Source organism: Callorhinus ursinus, unplaced genomic scaffold (assembly GCF_003265705.2).
Source record: "Callorhinus ursinus isolate GAN/ISIS: 27379988/994484 unplaced genomic scaffold, GSC_fseal_2.0 scaffold40, whole genome shotgun sequence".
Classification (NCBI taxonomy): domain Eukaryota; kingdom Metazoa; phylum Chordata; class Mammalia; order Carnivora; family Otariidae; genus Callorhinus; species Callorhinus ursinus.
The window spans coordinates 14675662-14698202 of record NW_027397102.1 but is presented as its reverse complement, the minus strand read 5'-3'; the positions used below and the strand labels follow the sequence as shown (position 1 = coordinate 14698202).

Sequence of the window (22541 nt, the reverse complement as noted above, 5' to 3'; positions counted from 1 at the left end):
AAGACAATTATCATATAGCTTTACTCATATGTGTAATATAAGAAACAGCACAGAGGATCATAGGGTAAGGGAGGTAAAACTGAAGGGGACGTCATCTGTGAGGGAGAAAACCCTTGAGATAGTCTTAACTATAGGAAACAAACTGAGGGTTGCCAGAGGGGAGGTGGGTGGGTGAATGGAATAATTGGGTGATGGCCATTAAGTAGGTCACGTGATATGATGAGCACTAGGTGCTATACTCAACTGATTAATTATTGAACACTACATCTGAAACTAATGGTGTAATATATATTGGCTAATTGAATTTAAATTAAGAAAAAAAGAAATAAAATGCTTCTATCTTCAATAAAGACGTTAGTTAAAAAAAAAAAAAAACTGTTCCTTTGGCCTGTCAATTTCTAATGGATTTATTGTCTCTTTGTCTAAAAAGTATAAAAACTACCTGACTTGGTCATTTCTTTAGGTTTCACGTTCATTATTGGGCTTTTGTAAGCACATAAACAACATTATGGGTTTTTCTTTTTCTTTTTTTTTTAAAGATTTTATTTATTTATTCATGAGAGACAGAGAGAGAGAGAAGCAGAGGGAGAAGCAGGCTCCCCACTGAGCAGGGAGCCTGATGTGGAACTCGATCCCAGGACCCTGGGATCATGACCTGAGCCAAAGGCAGATGCTTAACCATCTGAGCCACCCAGGCGCCCATGGGTTTTTCTTTTTCTTACATAAATTTAATTCTTAGTCCATCTGGAAGACCTTGAAAGGTAGAAGAAGAATTTTTCCTTCCCTCCACCAGATTGACCAATATAATATTTGAATACTTAGAAATCATTTCTACCACATTGAGAATGCATAATATAAGCCAAGAAACTTAATATGAGCAATACAAGCTAGAAGAATCAGATAGATCTTCATATGGTTGTATCTAATTCCTCCAAATAATCCACTGTCTTAAGATTGATGCAAATCTCTCATTGTGTATCTCATTTCCAACGTATCAATGACCACTGAAAGCTATGGCAGATAGAATTTATTTCTTGTAAATAAATGCAAGTGGTAACTGCTTCATCAAAACCTAAAAATAAACATTTTTTTCAAGCACATGCACACACATCCTTATGATTTAAAACCTAGAATAGAAAGAATCCAAAGAATCAAAACACCTCTTTATTAATATTTGAGAATGAAATGACAATATATCAATCAAAGTTACATTAGAAATACCAGAAGAGTTAGATATTTATCTCTGAAATTAGTCAAAGAGTATGCCTGGAAATGTGAAGTATATATTTAAAGGTAAATACATATTTACCTTTATGCATTATGCAGTCATACATACTAACAATGAAAGCATCCATATACAAATGAATGCAAATAAATATTTATTAAATAAACTTTAGCTCTAAGCAAACATTCTAGATGAAAAGTTTTATGTCATTTGTGGTTTTTAGGCTATTTTGCAACATAATAGAAACTAGGGAAAATCCATTATCAAAGAACTCTTTGATCAATACTACGGAAATATGGTTCATTTTAAAAGATTATCATATTTAGAATTTAAGTTGCCTTAAATTCCTTTCATAAATACCTGTAACATTTCTAGACTACCAAAACTCCAGAATCAAAATCAAGAAACATTTTAGGTCTATCATCTATCTAAACATTTATAAGACACTGGGTAGAAATAAACGATCTCGCGTGGGTGGCTCAGTTGGTTAAGCGACTGCCTTCGGCTCAGGTCGTGATCCTGGAGTCCCGGGATCGAGTCCCGCGTCGGGTTCCCTGCTCAGCAGGGAGTCTGCTTCTCCCTCAGACCCTCCCCCCCTCAGGCTCTCTCTTTCTCTATCTCACTCTCTTTCTCAGATAAATAAATAAAATCTTTAAAAAAAAGAAATAAATGATCTCATAGTGAAGCTTCAGGCTGATCAGCAAAGGTACATTTAAAGAAACTTTTCTGCACAATGTCCCTAGTAGATGTTTTCTGTTACTCATTTTAAGTGTGATTTTCACACAGTTTGGAAAACACAAGTTTGGCTTACTCCATTAATAGATGGAATATTATTGATCCAATTCTTGCAGGTTAGAAAGGACCTTATTTTCATACTTAATATTCGCTATCATTTGGTTGCTTCTAGTCCAACAATGGGTTGGAAAAATGTCTATTTATGAAAAGCCTGTTCAAGATGAATACACTTCGATTTCTTACAAATACCTTCATTTTCGCTTATTTTCAGACAACTTTCAGGAATTAAAGCCTGAAGTACATTACTTTTAGATTCCTGATTATAGATGCAAGTATGATTTAAACATAAGAAGCTACTTACAAGTGAACCCAATAGAAAAGCAATTTCTCATGCTGAATCAATAAGCACTCCAAGTCTAAAATTATGAGCACTAAAATTTGGTGCTTATCTGGAATTGAAAGTAGTTATTTTTATGATTTGGACTCTGCAAAAAATTGATTTTACATAGAATCAATGTGGTTACATGCATCCAATGTTGTGAAAATGATTTATTGTCTTCAAACTGAATAATAAGGGGGTTTATAGCATGCTAGGAATAGACAGTGAATTCTTTTTTTCTTTCTTAACTGAAATTGACTGACCCTAACCCCTAAACCTGAGAGACAGAGCAAAATAGCCTGAAAGCAAATGCTATGTAGAATCCGAAATGCTTAGTGAAGCTTGACAATGCAGTTGACTCTCAAAAGCACAAAGTTAAGGGGCACCTGGGTGTCTCAGTCAGTTAAGCATCTGCATTCGGCTCAGGTCATGATCCCAGGGTCCTGGGATCAAGCCCCGCATTGAGCTCCCTGCTCAGCAAGGAGCCTGCTTCTCCCTCTCCCTCTGCCTGCCTATCTGCCTACTTGTGATCTCTCTCTCTCTGTCAAATAAATAAATAAAATCTTATAAAATTTTTTTTAAAAAAGCACAAAGTTAAAATGAATTTCAAGTCCATTTTTCAGTACTGGTGATAACTTGCAGATTGTTTATGAAAGCAAAAAACTGTAAGGTTTTTTTTTCACTAAATATATTAATAAATATATCTTGATTAATTGAACTTTACATTCTATGAATGTCAAAGATAATTTATAAATGCTAAATTGATATCAAAATATTGAATGAAAGTATTTAAACTAATTGGGCAAACTGTTAAGTGAAACTAAACAAGTGATCTGTGCTAGCTGGCTACATCTATTCAGAACATGAAACCTGCTCTATGCCCACTTTCCCTCAAGAAAGGTTTCAGAGTGAGCTCTTTCAATATCTTGGCTCATCTTTTCATCTAAAATCTTAGGATTTAAATCTCTTACAATTCATGTCCTTCATATATATTAACCCATTTAGTCCTCACAAAATGCATTTAATCAGTTACTAGTATCTTCATCCTCATTTTGCAAATATGACATTCAACCAAAGAAGTATTAAATAACTTAAGCTTTATCACTAATTAATGGTGAAACTGGGCATTAAACTTTAGCAGTTTCAAACAAGAGCAAGGACACTGAACTAATACTTTAGCTGCCTCCCATGTACATGTTGTATAGATCTTCTACCCCTCACTGTTTCTTTTATACCCTGGGACTTAATATGATAGCATTTCTTATTGGCTAAGCCCCACTAAATGCATAGACATAAACCCAAATTGTTAATTGTCATTTGGTCTAACCCAGTCATTCTCAAATTTAACATGCACCAGAATAACCCCGAGGCGTACTAAAATATGCACTGTTGGGGCATATCCCTGGGGTTTTTTATTTGGCTGGTCTGGGGTGGGGCCTGAGAATATGAATTTAGAATCAGTTCCCAAATGGTGCTGCTGCTACTGCTGTTCCTGCTCCTGTTGTTGGTCCAGGAACTATAGCTTGAGAATCATTGGTCTACTAACCCAATTCATTGCCTATTAATGGACACATTTTATGAAAGTACAAAAGGATAAATTATAACATTTAGTTCTAGAACTTGTCAGAACATATTTGTGAATCAAAGCAATAATTTTTGTTACTGATTTATTTGTTTTCACTGACAGGAAATGTATATCAGAAATGAGTGGTGATAGTCATACTTCAAGAAACACACAGAAACCTAAATTAAAATACCTGAGATCCCACATCTTATGCTCTTCTTATAACACTTGGAAACTTTACATCTCAGAGGAGTGCACAAACACACACACACACACACACACACACACACACACACACACACACCAAAGGTTTAGGAAAAAGAGACAAAATTACAACCTGAATGTTCTTGTTAAGAGTGACGCTGCCTTGTGTTACCAAAAAAATAAATAAACGCCTTTGCATTTTATTATATCTATATGTGATATATAATATATAATGTTACATACACACACACACACACACACACTTGGGAAATCATCACTACTATCAAGGTAGTGAACATATGTACACCCTCATCATTTTCCAAAAGCCTCTTTGTAATCCCTCCTTCCTACTCTTTCTCTTTAACCCCCCCTAGGAGGGTACTGATTGGCTTTCTGTTACACAAGGTTAGTTTCCATTTTCCATAGTTTTACATACATTGATTCGTACTGTATGCACAAATTTTGTTTGGCTTATTTTACTCAGGATAATTATTTTGAAATTCATGCACTTTGTTGCATGTATCAATGGAATATTACATTTGTTGAGGAGTAGCATTCTATTGTATTGACTTACCACAATTTGTTTATCCATTTTCCCATTGATGGGCATTTGGGATGCCTCTAGACTTTGGCTATAATAAATAAAGTTGTAATGAACAACTGCACAAGTCTTTTTATGGACATATAGTTTAAATTTCTCTTGGGCAAATGGCTAAGAGTAGAATGACTGGGTCATATAATAGGATTTTGTTTATTTTTTAAAGAAATTGTCAAACCATTTCCAACATATTTCTTCAGTTTTACATTCCCATCAGCAATACATGAAAGTTCCAATTGCTTCATATCCTCACTAAAGCCTGGTATGGAGAGTTAATTTCAAATGTTCTAAATGTTTCATTTTGCATTTCCTTAATGATTAGGGATGCGCATATTTTAATGTGCTTGTGTGCCACCCATACATCTTTGTTGAAGTGTCTATTTACATTGTTTTGACTATTTTTATTTGTTTTCTTATTATTCAGTATATATCCTTTATCAAATATGAGATTTGCAAACAAATTATCTTTCTGTGGCTTGTCTTTTCATTCTCTCAAGAGTGTCTTTTAGAAAGCGGAAATTCTTAATTTTGATATAATTAATTCTTTGGTGTTGCATATAAGGAATTATCGTATACTCCAAGGTCAGAAAGATCTTGCATGTTTTCTTCTAGATTTATAGTTTTAGGTTTTCATTTATGTTAATGACCCATTTTGAGTTAATTTCTGTATGTTGATATATGGTGTAAGATATGAATTAAAGTTCATTCTTTCACACATGGATTTTCAAATATAGTTGACCCTTGAACAACCTGAGAGTTAGGAGCACTGCCCCCTGCACAGTCAAAAATCTGCATATAACTTTTGACTGCCCCAAAACTTAACTACCAATAGCCTGATGTTAACTGGAAACCTTACCAATAATATAAATGATCAATCAACACATGTTTTATATGTTATGTATTTTATACTTTATTCTCACACTAAAGTAAACTAGAGATTCAGAATCATCAAAGTTATGTCTCGAAGATTTTATGTTATGTTTCTGAAGAAAAAAATGTTCACAGGCTTGCTCTTATTTACATCTTAATTACAATACCTTGGTTGTTCAAAATAAGTCTTTTTGTTGGAGAAATGCTCCTCAAAGAGGATTAAAATATATTTTGATGATATATCCCAGTTGAATAGAAATCTCACCATGCATACAATTCCAGGTGTATGCTATCTGGGTAGCTTGAGATGTCGTCAATAATTAAATTCTGAAAAAAACCACAATTATGAGCTGCCAGGACCCAAATTAAAATGATGAAATCAATTATTTTCAGAATGAAAATTATTAATTCTCACACACTGGATGTTATTTTCTCAAGTAGCAAAAGCACATGGAAGTTTTACAGGTAGTCTAAAGGAAGCCTTTTATGAGTTCTTTCTAATAAACACTTTTAAAGCTTCAGAATAGAGTTCAATATGCAGTCACCTAGATTGTCCAAGTGCAGGTGACAAATGAGAAATTTTGAGGGCAGTTGAGCATTGCAAAACCTCACAATGGATTGACATAAGGTTATTTATTACAGTTGCTTTTGAAATGATATGTCAAACATTCAATATGTCCAGGGGCTTCCAAGTTCACTCTTTGACCCTCTCTAATGTAAGATTTTCAGGTCTAATGCTAATCGCTCTATTTCTAGAATACAATGATTTCCTTCTGGTATGGCTTTGAATGCATGTAATTATGGGATGAAGATATATAGGATATAAATGCTCTAGTTTTTCAGACAGATACCTAAGAAGACTGATGAAGGACTTCATATTGGAATGTTTTACAATTCTTCACTGTATTACATTTGCATATCATGAGACAAAGTCTTGGTATTTCTAATAATTTCCACAAAGTTTTTTTTATATTTTTCAAGGAGATTCTGACTTTTTATAGATGGATATAGGTAGTAATAACTTCATTAAGTATGCTAACGATAAATAAGAGTTTACATGTTTTGGGTTAGTCTTCCTGGGGGGGGGATGAGAAAAGAAAATTAAAATTCCTGAGTAGCATTCAGTCAATGCTCCTATCATTTTATTTTTCCATTATATAGATAAACATTTATCAAAAATAATTGAATATAACATGTTATAAAGTAAACATAATTAAAGCTACAAAATGCCTACATTACTCATTCTGACAGATTGTTATTTTTCAAAGATGGATACAAAAATATCTTTTATCCTAAATGTTCTTCTAGAAACTTGCCACTCCACCATCAAACAGTGGAGTCTGTGTTCTCTCTTCCTAAATCTGGGTGGGAGCAGGGGCTTTGCAACTGCCTCCAATAACAGAGTACAGCAGAAATGATGCCATAGGAATTCCAATGTTAGGTTAGAAAAGTGTTGTGCACTTTTACCTGCTTCATTCTTGGATTCTTCATCACCACTTCAGCAATCTGATTTCCCTGAGGCTGCTATACTGCAAGGAAGCCCAAACTACTCCATATGAAGAAATCTGAAATCTATATGAAGAGCCATCCTGCCAGTCTCCAGCTCTTTCAGCCATCTATTGTTCCATCACCTAAACACCTAGCTAAATTTTGACTGCAAACACATGAGGAACCCGCAGCCAGAAATGCTCAGTCCAGCCCTTCCTGAATTCCCAACCCATGGATACTGTACAGTGTAAAAAATGTAATTGATATTGTTCAAGCCACTAAGGTTTGGAATGATTTGTTACATAGAAATAGATAATCAGAATATTCATTCCTTTGATTTATTTTAAAACAGTGATATATGAAAGAGATAGCATTTTTTGCTGTCATTAGTTATGAACACTGTGGTATTTCTCTGAGGAGCAGTTGACTATAGAAAGAAATAATGAGCAGCAGGTTACTTTTGAAAGGGAAACAGCTTAGAAAAATTCTGGATGAAACATATATAATGTATTTGGTCAACCAGGGTGCAATATGAGGAAAAGTGCACGATGACGAGATGTACTACAGACAAAGATAAACTTTATCTTCGGAATCAATGCATTATTAAAGTGTAAGTCAGAGTTATGCCAACTGTGGCATTTGCAAAAGGTGTAAGGACACCCAGGGCACAGTTAAAATCTGCCTTCTTTATAGCACAGGGAAGAAATCAGAACAATATAAGAAAAATTGTATTTTTTCTCTCATTTAACTAAAAACATTTAAAATCAATTTTGCTACTTAAATTGGAATGATATATTTCCTAAACTTTGTTTTTAAAGTATTGTTTTCCTTGATGTTAGAGTTATTTCATGTAGAGACTATCTTAATATAATTGTGATTGCACTCAGTTACTGTTTGTTGAAATTTAAAATTTATATATACTTTTGTGAGAAAAGAATATATATTTATATGCTTTTATAAGCAAAATGTATATAATTTTGTTGGCTACTATCATTCCCTTTTTGTTTTCATTTATTTGCTTTGAGATCAGATAATGTGTGGTGTGAACAAAGTTGAGAGTCATTACTTCTTAGTTATAAAATGTTGCTAAGTTTGGGAATGTACAAGTCTATCCTTAAAGACTTTGGTTGCTCAGTTTGTGTCCTTTTCAACTAAATATTCTTTTGTCCCAGAGAATTGCAGTATGTCAATAATGGTACTCAAGGTGATGGTGATAATATTATTTTCTGCATTGTTACCCTTTCTATAATATGAGCTTAAGTCAACAATAAATTGTATATAAACATTACTCAGGATAGTCTACCTTCTTGTTATCTGAAGGCATAGAAAGGAAAATAGAAGAACATCACTGAGTTATTACAGTAACTCTACATAGTGCCATTAAGCTATAAAGTTATAAAAGAAAGTAAATTTATCTGACCTATGAAGTCAGATCATTCATTTTATTGACACTACAGAAAGGGATTGCCAAGTTGATTTATAAGTACAGTGGGCACCACCAAATTAACTTACTGCCTTCCAGCAACAGGTTGTCAGGCTTACACAGAAGACCATGTGCACTGGGATGGCCTCATGTGTGACATAAGTGCTCTAGCCAACATGGCAGAGCAGGTAGCAGTGACTTTAGCACAGCTCATCAAATCCTTTAATTGCAATAGAAATGTCACATTCATATTCATAAAGAAAAATGTATATATTTTTTATGTTTCTATCTTTTATAAGTCAGGATAGTCCCTTCCTAAGCTAGTCCCATTCTGAACCACTAGCTTAAAGTAGAAACACACTAATCACTGTTCTCAAAATAATTTTAATAAAGAAATAGAGAATTTTTTGAGATAGGATTAGATCATAACCTAAAACTACTGAAATACTGATTGAATTTTATTTTTAACATAATTTCCCCTGAATTAGCAATAATTATGCTATTAAAACCTGAGAAAATGAAAAATGTATAAAATTACCCCATTCAGTCTCTGTTATTGACATGAAGAGAAATCCAGATATCTAAAAGAACTGGATTTGACACTTTTAGAAGCGAGGTGAATCTGATGAGGGGGTGTTAGGGTGTGATAACAAACCTTCCTTCCCCAAACTTTCACATCTGTATTCCTCGTAAAATATCAGTATATAAAAGTAGAGGTAAATGAGCTATACTCCAAGATAAGCACAGAACATTTTCCTATATAGGGAGTCACCAGGTTACCAGTGAAGAGACATGTATGAAAACCAGGGTTCAAGAATGGATCTCTGAATTTATCGCTTCCTTATTCATCTTGTGGTGGGAGGTAAATGACAAATCCTACAGCTCCCCTCTTTCTGGTCTTGGAAGAGGTTGAATACCACCCTATCTAAGTAGTATAGCAGGTTAAAAATCACAGTCTGATGGTTTTTCTAATCAGTTTTTATAATATATCATACTTTTAATTGAACTTATATAAGAAAGGCCTTATTTTCCTTTTAAAAGTCTTAATATTTTCTGTTCACATAAGCATAATGATAACAATAAATAGAAATAAATACATTATATGTTTAAAAAAGGAAGATAGTAGGAAGGGAAAAACGAAGAGGGGGAAATCGGAGGGGGAGACAAACCATGAGAGACTATGGACTCTGAGAAACAAACTGAGGGTTCTAGAGGGGAGGGGGGTGGGGGGATGGATTAGCCCAGTGATGGGTATTAAAGAGGGCATGTATTGAATGGAGCACTGGGTGTTATATGCAAACAATGAATCATGGAACACTACATCAAAAACTAATGATATAATGTATGGTGATTAATGTAACATAATAAAATAAAATAAAATAAAATAAAATAAAATAAAATAAAATAAAACAAATGTATATTATAAATATATAAACATACATTATAAAATACAAATAAAATATATAAATATATAAAAAAGAAATAAATAGCCTTTTATCCCCATGAAACATTTATGGAGTATTTGCATTTTACAAAGTACTTGCTTGTTAATTGATTAGTTTCTTGTTTAAGCAAGCAAACAACCTAGAAAGGATAATGTCATTACTCAGCAACTAAATGAAGTAGCTGTAAACATATCATCAATTTCAAGTTAATAGTCTTTCCAAGTTGTTCCAATGAGAGGGCGATATGGAAACAAGAGAGGAAACAAGCTACTTGACTGATCTAAAGGACATAACACCACTAAAAGAGAACTGAAACTTGTTAAAATAAGATAGTATTGATAAGCATGTGCTTCATCACTTCAGCTTTACTAAAGTTCTGATTTCCAGCTATTTTTCTTTGTGTCACTTATTTATCCTCAAAATGACAATATTCTATTTGCAATGGGTTTTATTAGTGTTATTGAGTTCTGTTATTAATAGCATCGTGGTAGCAACTGAATTAGTATTGTTACCTTGGAAACTACTCTTGTAACCAATTTTGTCGAGAGTTATTTTGAGAGTTACCTGTTCATATGACATGTCATATATGTTTGTATTAGGATAAGTAGAAACTTGATCAAATTAAAGCAATAAGACTTTGCTCATGTCCCCATGATCAAGCCCAGCTTTTTCATATATTCTTGCTTTGTACTTAACTCCTTTCAGCTTCAGTTTTGCAATTGTAAAATAATGATAAAAATAACTGTACTTTCTGGTTGTTTTTAATTATATGAAATAATAAATGGAAGGTACCTAGTAAATACTGAGTAAATATTAATTTTTATTTTTGTTGTTACTGTTGTTAGTGTTTTTCCTTATACCTAATTGATTCAGCCACCTGTCCATTTGGAGGATATTGTAGTAAGTCTGGAAAATGTTGGTAATAATTACCTAGGGTCAAGTTAGTTATATTTAAGGTCATACTGAATATTTAGTGCTCTTTGTTTCTGGTAGTAAATACTTAAGTATGTAAGATCAAATTCCTGTAGTATATAACTGACTAAATTTGCCATCAGAGACTATCAATTGAAAGTTATAAAAACATTAATTATAATTTAAAAGGTTATATATTAACAAAGAATATATGTTTCTGCTACAAAAGCTTAAAAATGTAAAATACTTTGTGCTATGGGTGCAATTATTTAAAGCTACATGTGAATATAGTTTTTCTTTTTAGAGAGAGAAAGAGAGAATTGGGGAGGGCAGAGGAAGAGAGAGAATTTTAAGCAGGCTCCACAAACGGTGTGGAGCCCAACCTGGGGCTCAATCCCATGACCCTGAGATCATGATCTGAGCTAAAATCAAGAGTCAGACGCTTAACCAACTGAGCCACCCAGGCAAGTTTAAACTGGAATATATAAAAACATGATTCAGGGAAAGAAGCAAGATGGAGGAGGAGTAGGGGACCCCATTTCAACCAGTCCCCTGAATTTAGCTGGATATGTACCAATGCATTCTGAACACCCAGGAAATCAGCCTGAGATGTAAGAATATATATCCGGATCTCTACAAGCGGTAAAACACCGCCTGTCCTGAGGTAGGAAAGGTGGAGTTGTGAATCTGTGGGGAGATATGGGAAGATAAACAGAAGGGGGAGGGAGCATCCATAAGCTGCCTCCTGGAAAGTGATATAACACCAGAGTGCAAGAGCGTCCTGCCCCGGGGACCAGGCAAAAACTCACAGAGCAGTAGTAGGCAGGAAAGAGCTCTAGAGCAACACTCAAACAGGATCCAGGAGCTGTGGCCCCTCATGGTTTTAGAAGCACAAAGGGCAGTGACATGCCCGGGTCTGTGGGACAGCCTCTGAGAGAGTCACCGTGGGCACACACCACTGGAGGCAGTGGTTTTCAGCAGCGCATACAGAAACAGACACTATGTGTCCTGGAGGGTTTAGTGAAGAGAACAAACTGTGATTTCTCTGCTCTGGGACAGAGGTTTGGTTGCGGCCAATTTTGCTCTGACCATCTGAAGAGGCTCAGAAAGCAGCCAGAGAACAAAAACTAAAAAAACTGGTTTCCAGAGCCCAGACCCCCAACAGGGGGCAGGGCAACTCTGCCCAACCGGGGATACCTGAGAAACAGTGCAGCAAACCACGCCCCCAGAAGACAGGCTGGAAGAACAAGAGGACAACAACCCAATGGTTCCCATAAACCTGTAAAATCCCAACAACCAGGGGAAAATAGTAGGTTGAGCTTTGGTCGTTCCCTCCCTTACAACTTGTTTATTTTCCAGTACAACTCTTTTTCTTTTTATTCTTTCTCTTATGTGTCTTCTCTGTTTTTTTCTTTTTACCGTTTTCTCATTTCAGCTAGATGTTTAATATATCAACTTATATTTCATAGTAACATCATAGCTTGTACGGTTTCACCCCATATTTTTTTACAGATATATGCTTCAATGTAGTCCTTTATTCTCTGTTCAATATTACCTTCATATGTGTATATATGAAGGTTATATATATATATATATATATAAATTTTACATTACCTGTAATTTTGGGAAGTAGTGTCCTCTAACAAACAGAACAAAATGCACCCAGGAACAACTGAAATACCCTACGTTGTCCACACAGAGAGATTATAGTCCCCCTTCCCCTCACCACGTTTTTTTTTTAATTTTTAATTTTTAACTTTTCTTTTTAGTTTTAAACCTTTTATTATTGTGTTTCACTTTGTTTTTGTTTTTTTTTTTTGGCAGTGGCTTCCAACTGCTCCAGATTTTCCTAGGGTGCATCTTGCCTGGGTCATGGTTGATATTTTGGACTCTGTACATTCTCTCAACCATATCTCAACAGAATGACTAGGAGGAGGAACTCCCAAAAAAGAAAAGAACCATACCCAATGGTCTCTGCCTCAGACCTAATGGATATGGATATAAGCAAGATGTCAGAGATAGACTTCAGGGTAACAATTATGAAGTCAGTAGCTAGGCTTGAGAAAACCATTAGCAGCAATATAGAATCTTTAAGGGCAGAAATGAGAGCTAATCAAGTCAAACTTAAAAATGCTATGAATGAGATGCAGTCTAAACTGTGTACTGTAAGGGCCAAGGTAAATGAGGCAGAAGAATGAACTGGTGATCTAGAAGATAAGCTGATAGAAAGGAAGGAAGCCAAGGAGGACAGGGATAAAGAGTGAGAAGCCCATGACATCAGACTTAGATAGATCAATGATGTCATGAAACGTTCCAATGTCAGAATTATTGAGATCCCTGAGGTGGTGATGAGAGAGAGAGGACTAGAAGGTATATTTGATCAAATCATAGCTGAGAACTTCCCTAATCTGGGAAAGGAAACAAGCATTCGTGCCCAAGAGACAGAGAGGGCCCCTCCCAAGATCAATAAAAATAGACCAACACCCCAGCATATAATAGTAAAACTTGAAAATCTTAGAGCCAAGGAAACTATCCTGAGAGAAGTTAGCGGGAAGAGATTTCTTACATACAGAAGAAGGAACATCAGAATAATGTCAGATCTATCCACAGAGACCTGACAAGCCAGAAAGGGCTGGAAAGACATATTCAGGGTACTAAATGAGAAGAACATGTGGCCAAGAATATTTTATCTAGCAAGGCTGTCATTCAGAATGGATTGAAAGACAAAGAGCTTGGAGGACCAGCAAAAACTGAAAGAATATGTGACCACCAAGCCAGCCCTGCAAGAAATATTAAGGGGGACTCTATAAAAGAAGAACCCAAGAGCAATATAGATGAGAAAGTAACAGAGGCAATCTATAGAAACAGGGACTTTGCAGGCAATGTGTAAATTTATATCTTTCAATAGTTACCCTCAATGTGAGTGACCTAAATATATCCATGAAATGGCACAGAGTTGCAGATTGGATGAAAAGACAGGAACCATCCATATGCTGTCTACAAGAGACTCATTTTGAACCTAAAGGCACCTTCAAACTGAAAGTGAGGGGATGGAGAACAATTTATCATATCAACAGATCTCAAAAGAAAGCTGGGGTAGAAATTCTCACATCAGACAAAATAGATTTTAAACAAAAGACTATAGTAAGAGATGTAGGCAGACACTATCATACTTAAAGGGTCTATCCAACAAGAAGATCTAACAATTGTAAATATCTATGTCCCCAACATGGGAGCAGCCAACTACATAAGCCAGCTGTTAACCAAAATAAAGAATCATATTGATAATAATACATTAATAGTGGGAGACCTCAACCCTCCACTCTCAGCAATGGACAGATCATCTAAGCAGAAGATCAACAAAGAAACAAGAGCTTTGAAAGACACATTGGCCCAGATGGACTTTGGAGATATATACAGAACATTCCACCCTAAAACAGTAGAATACTCATTCTTCTCAAGTGCACATGGAACTTCCTCCAGAATAGACCACATCCTGGATCACAAATCAGGTCTCAACCAATACCAAAAGACTGAGATTATTCCCTACATGTGATCAGACTACAATGTTTTGAAACTGAAACTCAATCACAAGAAATAATTGGCAGAAATTCAAACACTTGGAAGCTAAAGACCACTCTGCTCAAGAATGTTTGGGTCAACCAGGAAATCAAAGAAGAACTTAAACAGTTCATGGAAACCAATAAGAATGAAAGCACATCGGTCCAAAACATATGGGATACTGCAAAGGTGTTCCTAAGGGGAAATACATAGCCATCCAACCCTCTCAGTAAAGTAGAAAAATTCCGATGGCACAAGCTAACCTTACACCTAAATCAGCTGGAGAAAGAACAGCAAATAAAACCAAAACCAAGCAGGGGAAGAGAAACAATAAAGATCTGAGCAGTGATCAATTAAATGGAAACCAGAAAATCGGTAGACCAGATCAATGAAACTAGAAGCTCGTTCTTTGAAAGAATTAATAAGATCGATAAACCTCTGGCCAGACTTACCCAAAAGAAAAGAGAAATGCCCCAAATTAATAAAATAATGAATGAAAAGGGAGAGGTCATGACTAACACCAAGGAAATAGAAACAATTATTAGACATTATTACCAGGAACAATATGCCAAATGGATGCCTTCCCAGAAACTTATAAATTACCAAGACTGAAACAGGAAGAAATAGACAATCTGAGGAGACCAGCAACTAGTAACGAAATTGAAGCAGTAATCAAAAACCTCCCAAAAAACAAGAGTCCAGGGCCAGATAGCTTCCCAGGGGAATTCTACCAAACATTTAAGGAAGAAATAATACCTATTCTACTGAAGCTATTTCAAAAAATAGAAATAGAAGGAAAACTTCCAAACTCATTCTATGAGGCCAGTATTATTACCCTGATCCCAGAACCAGGCAAAGACCCCATCAAAAAGAAGAATTACAGACCAATGTCCCTGATGAACATGGATGTCAAAATACTCAACAAGATCCTAGCGAATAGGATCCAACAGTACATTAAAAGGATTATCCATCATGACCAGTAGGATTTATTCCTGGCATGCAAGATTGGTTCAACATTCGGAAATCAATCAATGTGATAGAACACATTAAAAGAACCATAGGATCCTCTCAGTTGATGCAGAAAAAACATTTGACAAAATACAGCATCCTTTCCTGTATAAAAATCTTCAGAGTGTAGGGATAGAGGGACATTCCTCAATATCATAACAACCATCTATAGAAAGCCAGTTATGTCACTTGCTCCTGAAAGTAATTGTCTTATGAAGTAGAGATCCTATAGTGACCAGGGACTGGTGCTTCAGTGATTGTCTCCATTATATGCTGTGTGCAGTCAGCTATTGTGTTCTGACTGCTCCATCTTCCAAGCTAGTTGTTTACAGAGGCTCTCCTTGCCTGTATTGGGCAGTGTTTGGTCCCTGGCCTGAATGTGGCAAGTTTTAGCTAAGTGTGCTCTGATCCGTTTGTGAAATGAAACCTGTCACCACCTGCACCAGAACTGAAGTCCTGCAAAACACTCTGGATGGAAGATGTGCTACATTTAGTGGTTTGTGCTGGTCTGGGTGAGGGGCCTGATGCACTGTGACTGAGGTAAGCTTGACTGTAAAGGACAGTTCCAAGTGAGCGCATGGGTGAAGGACTGTAAGCAAGTTTGGCAGCCAGTGTTGGCACGTGTTGTTTCCTACAGGTAGCTCAATGTTTATACTGAGGAGTGGGAAAGGAAAATGATGCCATCCAGCTCCTTTATTCCCAGGGAGGCATTCTGTGAATACTGCCTCCCAGAGATGCACTCCTAAAAGAGCCAATACTCTCCCCACTATGTGCCCAAGGCACTCTTCGGATTGCTGTTTACATGCTATCGTTCCCCAGCTTGTTTACCTGCCTTCTCTCCAGAAGCAGCACAGTGCCCCCTGGGCTATATCTTAGCCAAGTCCACTGACCTTTAAGACTAGTCTTTGGGGTAACTGCCTGGCTCAGTGGACCATGTGACTATTGATCTCGGGTTTGAGGTTCAAGCCCCATGTTGGGTATAGAGCTTACTTAAAAATAAATAAATAAATAAAAATTTTTAAAAATAACTAATAAATATAGTTTAAATAAATATAAAATGAAATGAAATAAAATAATAATAAAATAAGCTCCAGATGTTAATCCCCACTGATTACATGAACTCACAAAATTCAGCCCCTCTCATTTTCCAAACCAGTGGCTCTGGGAAAATATTTTTTTCCATTCCCCTGTGTGCTCTTCTCTCTTTTGCCCTTCTCTGCAAGCAGGGATCCCTCCTTCTATAGCATCCTTGATCTGTTTGTTTCCTAAACCATGTCTCTGCACTTCCTACCCTCTTCAGTGTGACCTCTTCTCTCCTTTTATTTGTGGAGTTTGTTCTGTCAGTCTCCAGATCAATTTCTAGAGTATTTAGGATGATTTGCATTGTTGTATTTGTTTTGTTAATATTGTGTTAAGAACTTTTAAGATACTCTCATCTATATTCAGGAGGGATATTGGCTTATATTTCTTTTTTTTTTTTTTCTGGTGTCTTTATCTGGTTTTGGTATAAGGATAATACTGGCCTCCTAGAATAAATCTGGAAATTTTTCTTCCTATTCTATTTGATGATTTGATAGTGATCTAGTTGAGTTTGTGGGACAAGGCAATCCTAGGCTCCTCCTACTCTGCCACCACCTTCATGCTTCCCCCAATTTTTTAAATGCATTGTTGTATTTGTTTTGTTAATATTTTGTTAAGAACTTTTGTTAAGATACTCTCATCTATATTCACTGTCACTACCCAGTGAGTTAAATAATCTATTCCAAAGCAAAATAAGAAGCTCTTAAGACACAAGAAAAGTCCTCACACTGTATCTGTAGGACCATGTCCCTGAAGGATATCTATGGAACATATGTAGAAGGAAGATAAAAGTGTTTCCTTGTAGGTGATAATGCTAAATTAGAGTTCTTAGTGTGACTTAATTTTCTTATAGCCTTATTAACATTAAACTGAATATTTGATAAGGAAAACTGGTTAGTATAGAAGAAATGGCATTCACAATTGCTGTAGGTCTACCCTTATGAATTTACTAAATCATAATCTCCCAAAAGTAATGTATGAAAATAATTCTTCACTAAAGACAAGATGTGACTACATCTCTTCAGAAACATGCCCTTCAAATTAGTTTCATTTGGACATATCCTTTTAAAAATATCTCAAAAATTTTGAGAGTTTGAGAAATTCCATGTTCAAACTCCTAAATTATACATTTAGGAGAATTTTTGATGAAAGAACTTCCAAACATTTCTGCATTATTGAATAGGATAAGGGATGAATAAGTATCTTGGATACACCAGTAAAATGGGCACATTAACATATGTTCACTCAAATATTCTCATTGCCTCCCTCTTCACGTAGCTTTGGAGCAAATGATCACATGAATGACAGGACTCTGGATGAAGATGGGCCAATGACAGAAAATGGCCTTTACTTCCTTTGCTACTATAGCTACTCTTTCTGACACCCACTAACTTAGTTTGAAAGAAACCACTTTATAAATTCACCTCAGGCAAATAAAAAGAAATAAAGATATACACCTTTGAGAACTTCAGTCAGTTCTGTTTCTGCCATCTTCAGTTTAGCACTTTGGTGAACATATTCTTTAATAAACATAGACATTTGTGCAAACCCTGAGGGCAATTTAGATGCAGGCTTAGCCAAAGGGTGAAGGATTTTGAAGAAAAATGTCTCCATGGAAATTTTCAGTTTAGAGGTAAGGGAATCAGCTTGTGTTTAAACAAGATTTTTAAAAATATTTACCAGGTTTAAAAAATTGTACTTCTCTCTTTTAGTTGAATATAAACATCACTTACACTAATTTATTCAATCACAGATGGTTTTGTGTTGAAATGTGTTTTCCCCTTAACTAGCTACTAGCCAGCTGAATACCAACTGGTTAAAGAATGAATTAAGAATTAAATTGAACATGAATGCCATATTTTATAATTTATATTTTAAAAACCTAAACAGGTGAGGTTCAGGAGTTCAAGAGATAAATTTAACTTTTTATGTAAACATCTGCAATAAATCCAAACTTGATGAATATTCTGAAACTTAATATATTTAAAGTTTAAAGCTTCTTGAATTTAGTATCCAAAATAACCTTCAAACATATACATAAATGAAATGAGCCAAAAATAAAAGGCATCAAAGGACAGATCTAATCTCCATGGTATATGTTAACTATATTATATCAAACAAGGTATACAATGTGGATAGGCTCATGAAAACTGCTTGATGACAGGTCTGGAGCACCATCATATTTGACAGAAGTAAATTTTTTATTCTTCCAGAAACATATTATGACATTAAATACATTCAATGTAACTACTAAGATATTTTAAGACAAGTATTTTGAGATAAATATTTGTTTTATGATTTAAAGTTTATCTTTTTTCTTTTTTAAAAGAGGTACTCTGAACATGATTGCCTGGGTTCAAACCATGGGTCGTCTACTTGTGAGCTCTGTAAACCTAGGCAAGTCACTTAAGCTCTGTACTATTTTTTTTGTTTGTTTGTTTGTTTGTTTTTAACTGTAAAAGAACTTATAGGGTCATTGTTAGGACTAAATGTGTACATAGGTATACATATATGTGTGTATATATGTATATGCATATACACACAGTGCTTGAAACAAAGTACATTATTAGTAAATAATTTTTATTGTACTTACTTTGGTATAAAAAGATAGTGGAAAAAATAACCAAGTGTTCACAGTTGTCCCTTTCTTACTCTCTGCTTTGCCTTGACCAAACTGTAGTCAGGTATCTCTCCTTCCTACAAGCCCTTGACCCCTGGTTGCCCCTAAGCAATAAGCAAGCACTAATAAAGTGGAAAATGTCTCCTTTTCAGGGTCTCCTGGGAATCATCTGACTACAGTGATACACTTTTTTTTGGAAAACCCCACAGTTCATTTATCTTGCTTGTCCAGTTTCTTCTTAAAATGTTCTGCTTAAGTCTGCTTGCCCTTAACAACAACAACAACAACAACAACAACAACAACAATCCATTTTTCTGTTGGATTTTTTGAAATCTTGTAGATTTCTGAGATCAGAGTCTTCTACCTATTCTGAATAAAGTGTCTCCCTAAGTCCAGATTTGCTTTCATTTGACAAAAACAAATATCTTTCAATGAAAATCACACTTTCCAGGGCACCTGGGTGGCTCAGTTGGTTAAGCGACTGCCTTCGGCTCAGGTCATGATCCTGGAGTCCCGGGATTGAGTCCCGCATCGGGATCCCTGCTCAGCGGGGAGTCTGCTTCTCCCTCTGACCCTCCCCCCTCTCCTGTGCTCTCTCTCTCTCATTCTCTCTCTCAAATAAATAAATAAAATCTTTAAAAAAAAAAGAAAATCACACTTTCCATTGCTCCTTATATTGTGATTATATTGTTTTAATATCTACTATTGAAGTATTTTATGTTAAAATTTAATCCCCCTGTTGTCTTGTAAACAGGAAAATGAGTTCACCCCAGAATTCTGTATGCAGAGTTCTAATGTTTTTTAAAACCAAGACATTTTCCTTCTTGTAGGATATCTACACTAGATAAAACTTACCAATATTTCTGTTCTTCAAAATTTCACCTTTAAATAACTGAATAGGTCAATTTCTAAAGTTGACAATGTTAGAATACTTAAAATCTGTAGAGCTTCTCTCTCTCTCTCCATCTCTCTTATTCACTTTATATATATGGCTAATGACATTTTACTACCCTTGCTTCCCTCCTTTTAATTTGAGAACTCTTCTATGATCTTTTGCCTCCTGGGAGGAGCTCACTCTCAAAAAGAAATCACTCAAAAGCCACAGCAATAATTAGTTTAGACGGGCATTTGAAAACTGTCAGATATGTATATTCATTGAAAATTCTCTAGTGATGTTATTTTAATTTATCTCTCAAACATTAGTAAAATTTATTTTGAAATTCTAGACAGGATTTATTTCAGGTAATTCTCACACTTGATAAAGACATCCAAGGCTAACGTCATTTCTGACATAGCCTAGAGCACCCTTTGGCAAGTTCCTTTTCAAACATAAAATTTGGTCCTTTAAACTAGAATAGGATAAATTCATCTTAAATATTATACTCCCATTTAACCTAGCATAGAGTTATGGTAACATTTTGTTATGATATGGACAGCTTTTAAGACTTGCTGAATTAAATTCCAAAATATCTTCCATCAGAAGCTCAAGGGAGGGGCACCTGGGTGGCTCAGTCCATTAAACGTCTACTTTCAGCTCAGGTCATGTTTCCGGGGTCCTGTGATCAAGCCCTACATTGGGCTTTTCTTCATCTACTTCACCTTCTCCTTTCTGCTTGGGCTCTCTCTCTATCTCTGTCTCTCTCAAATAAATAACTAAAATCTTAAAAAAATTAAAAAAAAGAATTTCAAGGAAAACCCATTTCTCTCAACCCCAAAACATGGTGAGGAAACCATTGCATAAATTCTAGGAAAGAAATGTCAGTGAACAGCTGAAAAAACTTATTTTAGTGGTGGTGTAGCTTAACTAATGAGGTAATTAAAATTTAACAATATGCATGTGTTTATTTTTTAATAATAGAAAATATTTTTTTTCTAGAATGATAGAACTATTCATATATATATGAGTAGAACCTAAAATTTTCACCTTGAAATGTGACATCCTAAAACTCTGAACATCAATTTGCTGTTTAATCATGTTTAATTTAGTTATGGTACTTTCCTCATGATCCTATCAGACATCATCATGCTTCATATTCACTAACTTTTGCTGTGAAAGCCAAATTGTGAATTGACACCAAAATTGTCCCTTTTATTGATAAAATTAACCATAAAATTACTGTATTAACAGAATATTCACAAAGTGATGGTTTCAGCAGTATGTTGTTTTGGCACAGTGGGAAAAGAAAAGTGTTGGTGAAAAATAAAATAAGTAATAAAATAAAATAAAACAAAAGAAAAAGGCCTGAAAATTGCATCCAGGACTGTGTAAGTGATACAAAATGTGGAGACAGCTCAGCTTGAAACTCTTTTAAGGCAGAATCACTGCATATGTCATCTTAAATACTTACAGTTTTAAGGCCATGGAGTAAATACTGTGGCTTCAGAAATTTAAGAAAAAAAATAGTACAATATATTTTGAAATCAATTTTCTTTGAAATTTACAATCTTACCTTTTCTGCTTTTTTCCCCTCAAATTTCCACTGATTTAGGATAAAATGGAGGCAAAGGAAAACAAAAAAAACAAAAACAGAAACAAAAATCAGCTCTAATTTGTTATTGCAAATACATTTTTTAATGTCAATATTCTGAGTCCAAAAGTAAATAATTTTGTTCTACTGAAATTATTTTCAACTGCTGCATTTTTCAGTGGTTTTGTAAAGGGGTATAATAGCATCATAAATCTCATGTACCAATATGAAGAGCCGAAGCAAAAATCTTGGATCAACATAAAAATTTCAGTTATATGCTTAGCCCACATAGGCTTTGGCCAAGAAAAAGCATCCTTCCAATTAGATATTCTCTTATTTATATTGCTTATTTTTCATCAATTTTTAATGATGAAACAAAACAAAACAAAAAAAACAACAAACTTTATCCATATCTAAGAATATAACATTAAAATACTATTCTCTACTTTGCAACATCACAATAGATCTTTTTTATGTTTGCTCCATTAAAATTTACTTGCAGTAACACAACAGATTTTAGTTAGATGTTTATCATTCATCAATCACTGAGCAATCCAAAAGCATTAAAATTCTTAGGGAGCCAAGTGAAGATATGAAAATGTTAATTACATCTATCTTTGTAAATTAGTGAATTATTGAAAAGTTAATGACTTAATCAATATTTAAGACTAGTCATCATTTTGAGGTGAGCTCTTCCTCACCACTGCAATGAAAAAAGACAACTTCAGAATGTGCTTATTTCCCTAAATTTTATATTTTAATTAAAAACGTTGTCTGTGCTGTGCTACTTTTGCCTTTATTTGAGAATTTCTATTGAGAAAAGCTTAAAATAGATCAACTGGGGAATATTTAAAAGGTTAGTCTTTGCATTAATCCACACTGATGTGGGAAACAAAGGCAGAAGAAAAATTATCAAATTTCCTTGCTACCTACAGCCCACGGACAAGTCCTTGAAACCGGC

General features: G+C 34.9%; 1 protein-coding gene across 4 annotated transcripts in view; it reads right to left on the bottom strand.

Moving 5' to 3' along the window:
- LOC112828530 (protocadherin-11 X-linked) overlaps nucleotides 1-22541 on the bottom strand; it is a 639354-nt gene that overhangs the window by 306535 nt on the left and 310278 nt on the right. For all 4 annotated transcript variants that reach the window (XM_073880940.1, XM_073880941.1, XM_073880942.1 and 1 more), the window contains exon 5: nucleotides 21563-21592. In XM_073880940.1, coding sequence (XP_073737041.1) covers nucleotides 21563-21592 — 30 coding nt within the window. The remainder of the gene's footprint in view (nucleotides 1-21562; nucleotides 21593-22541) is intronic.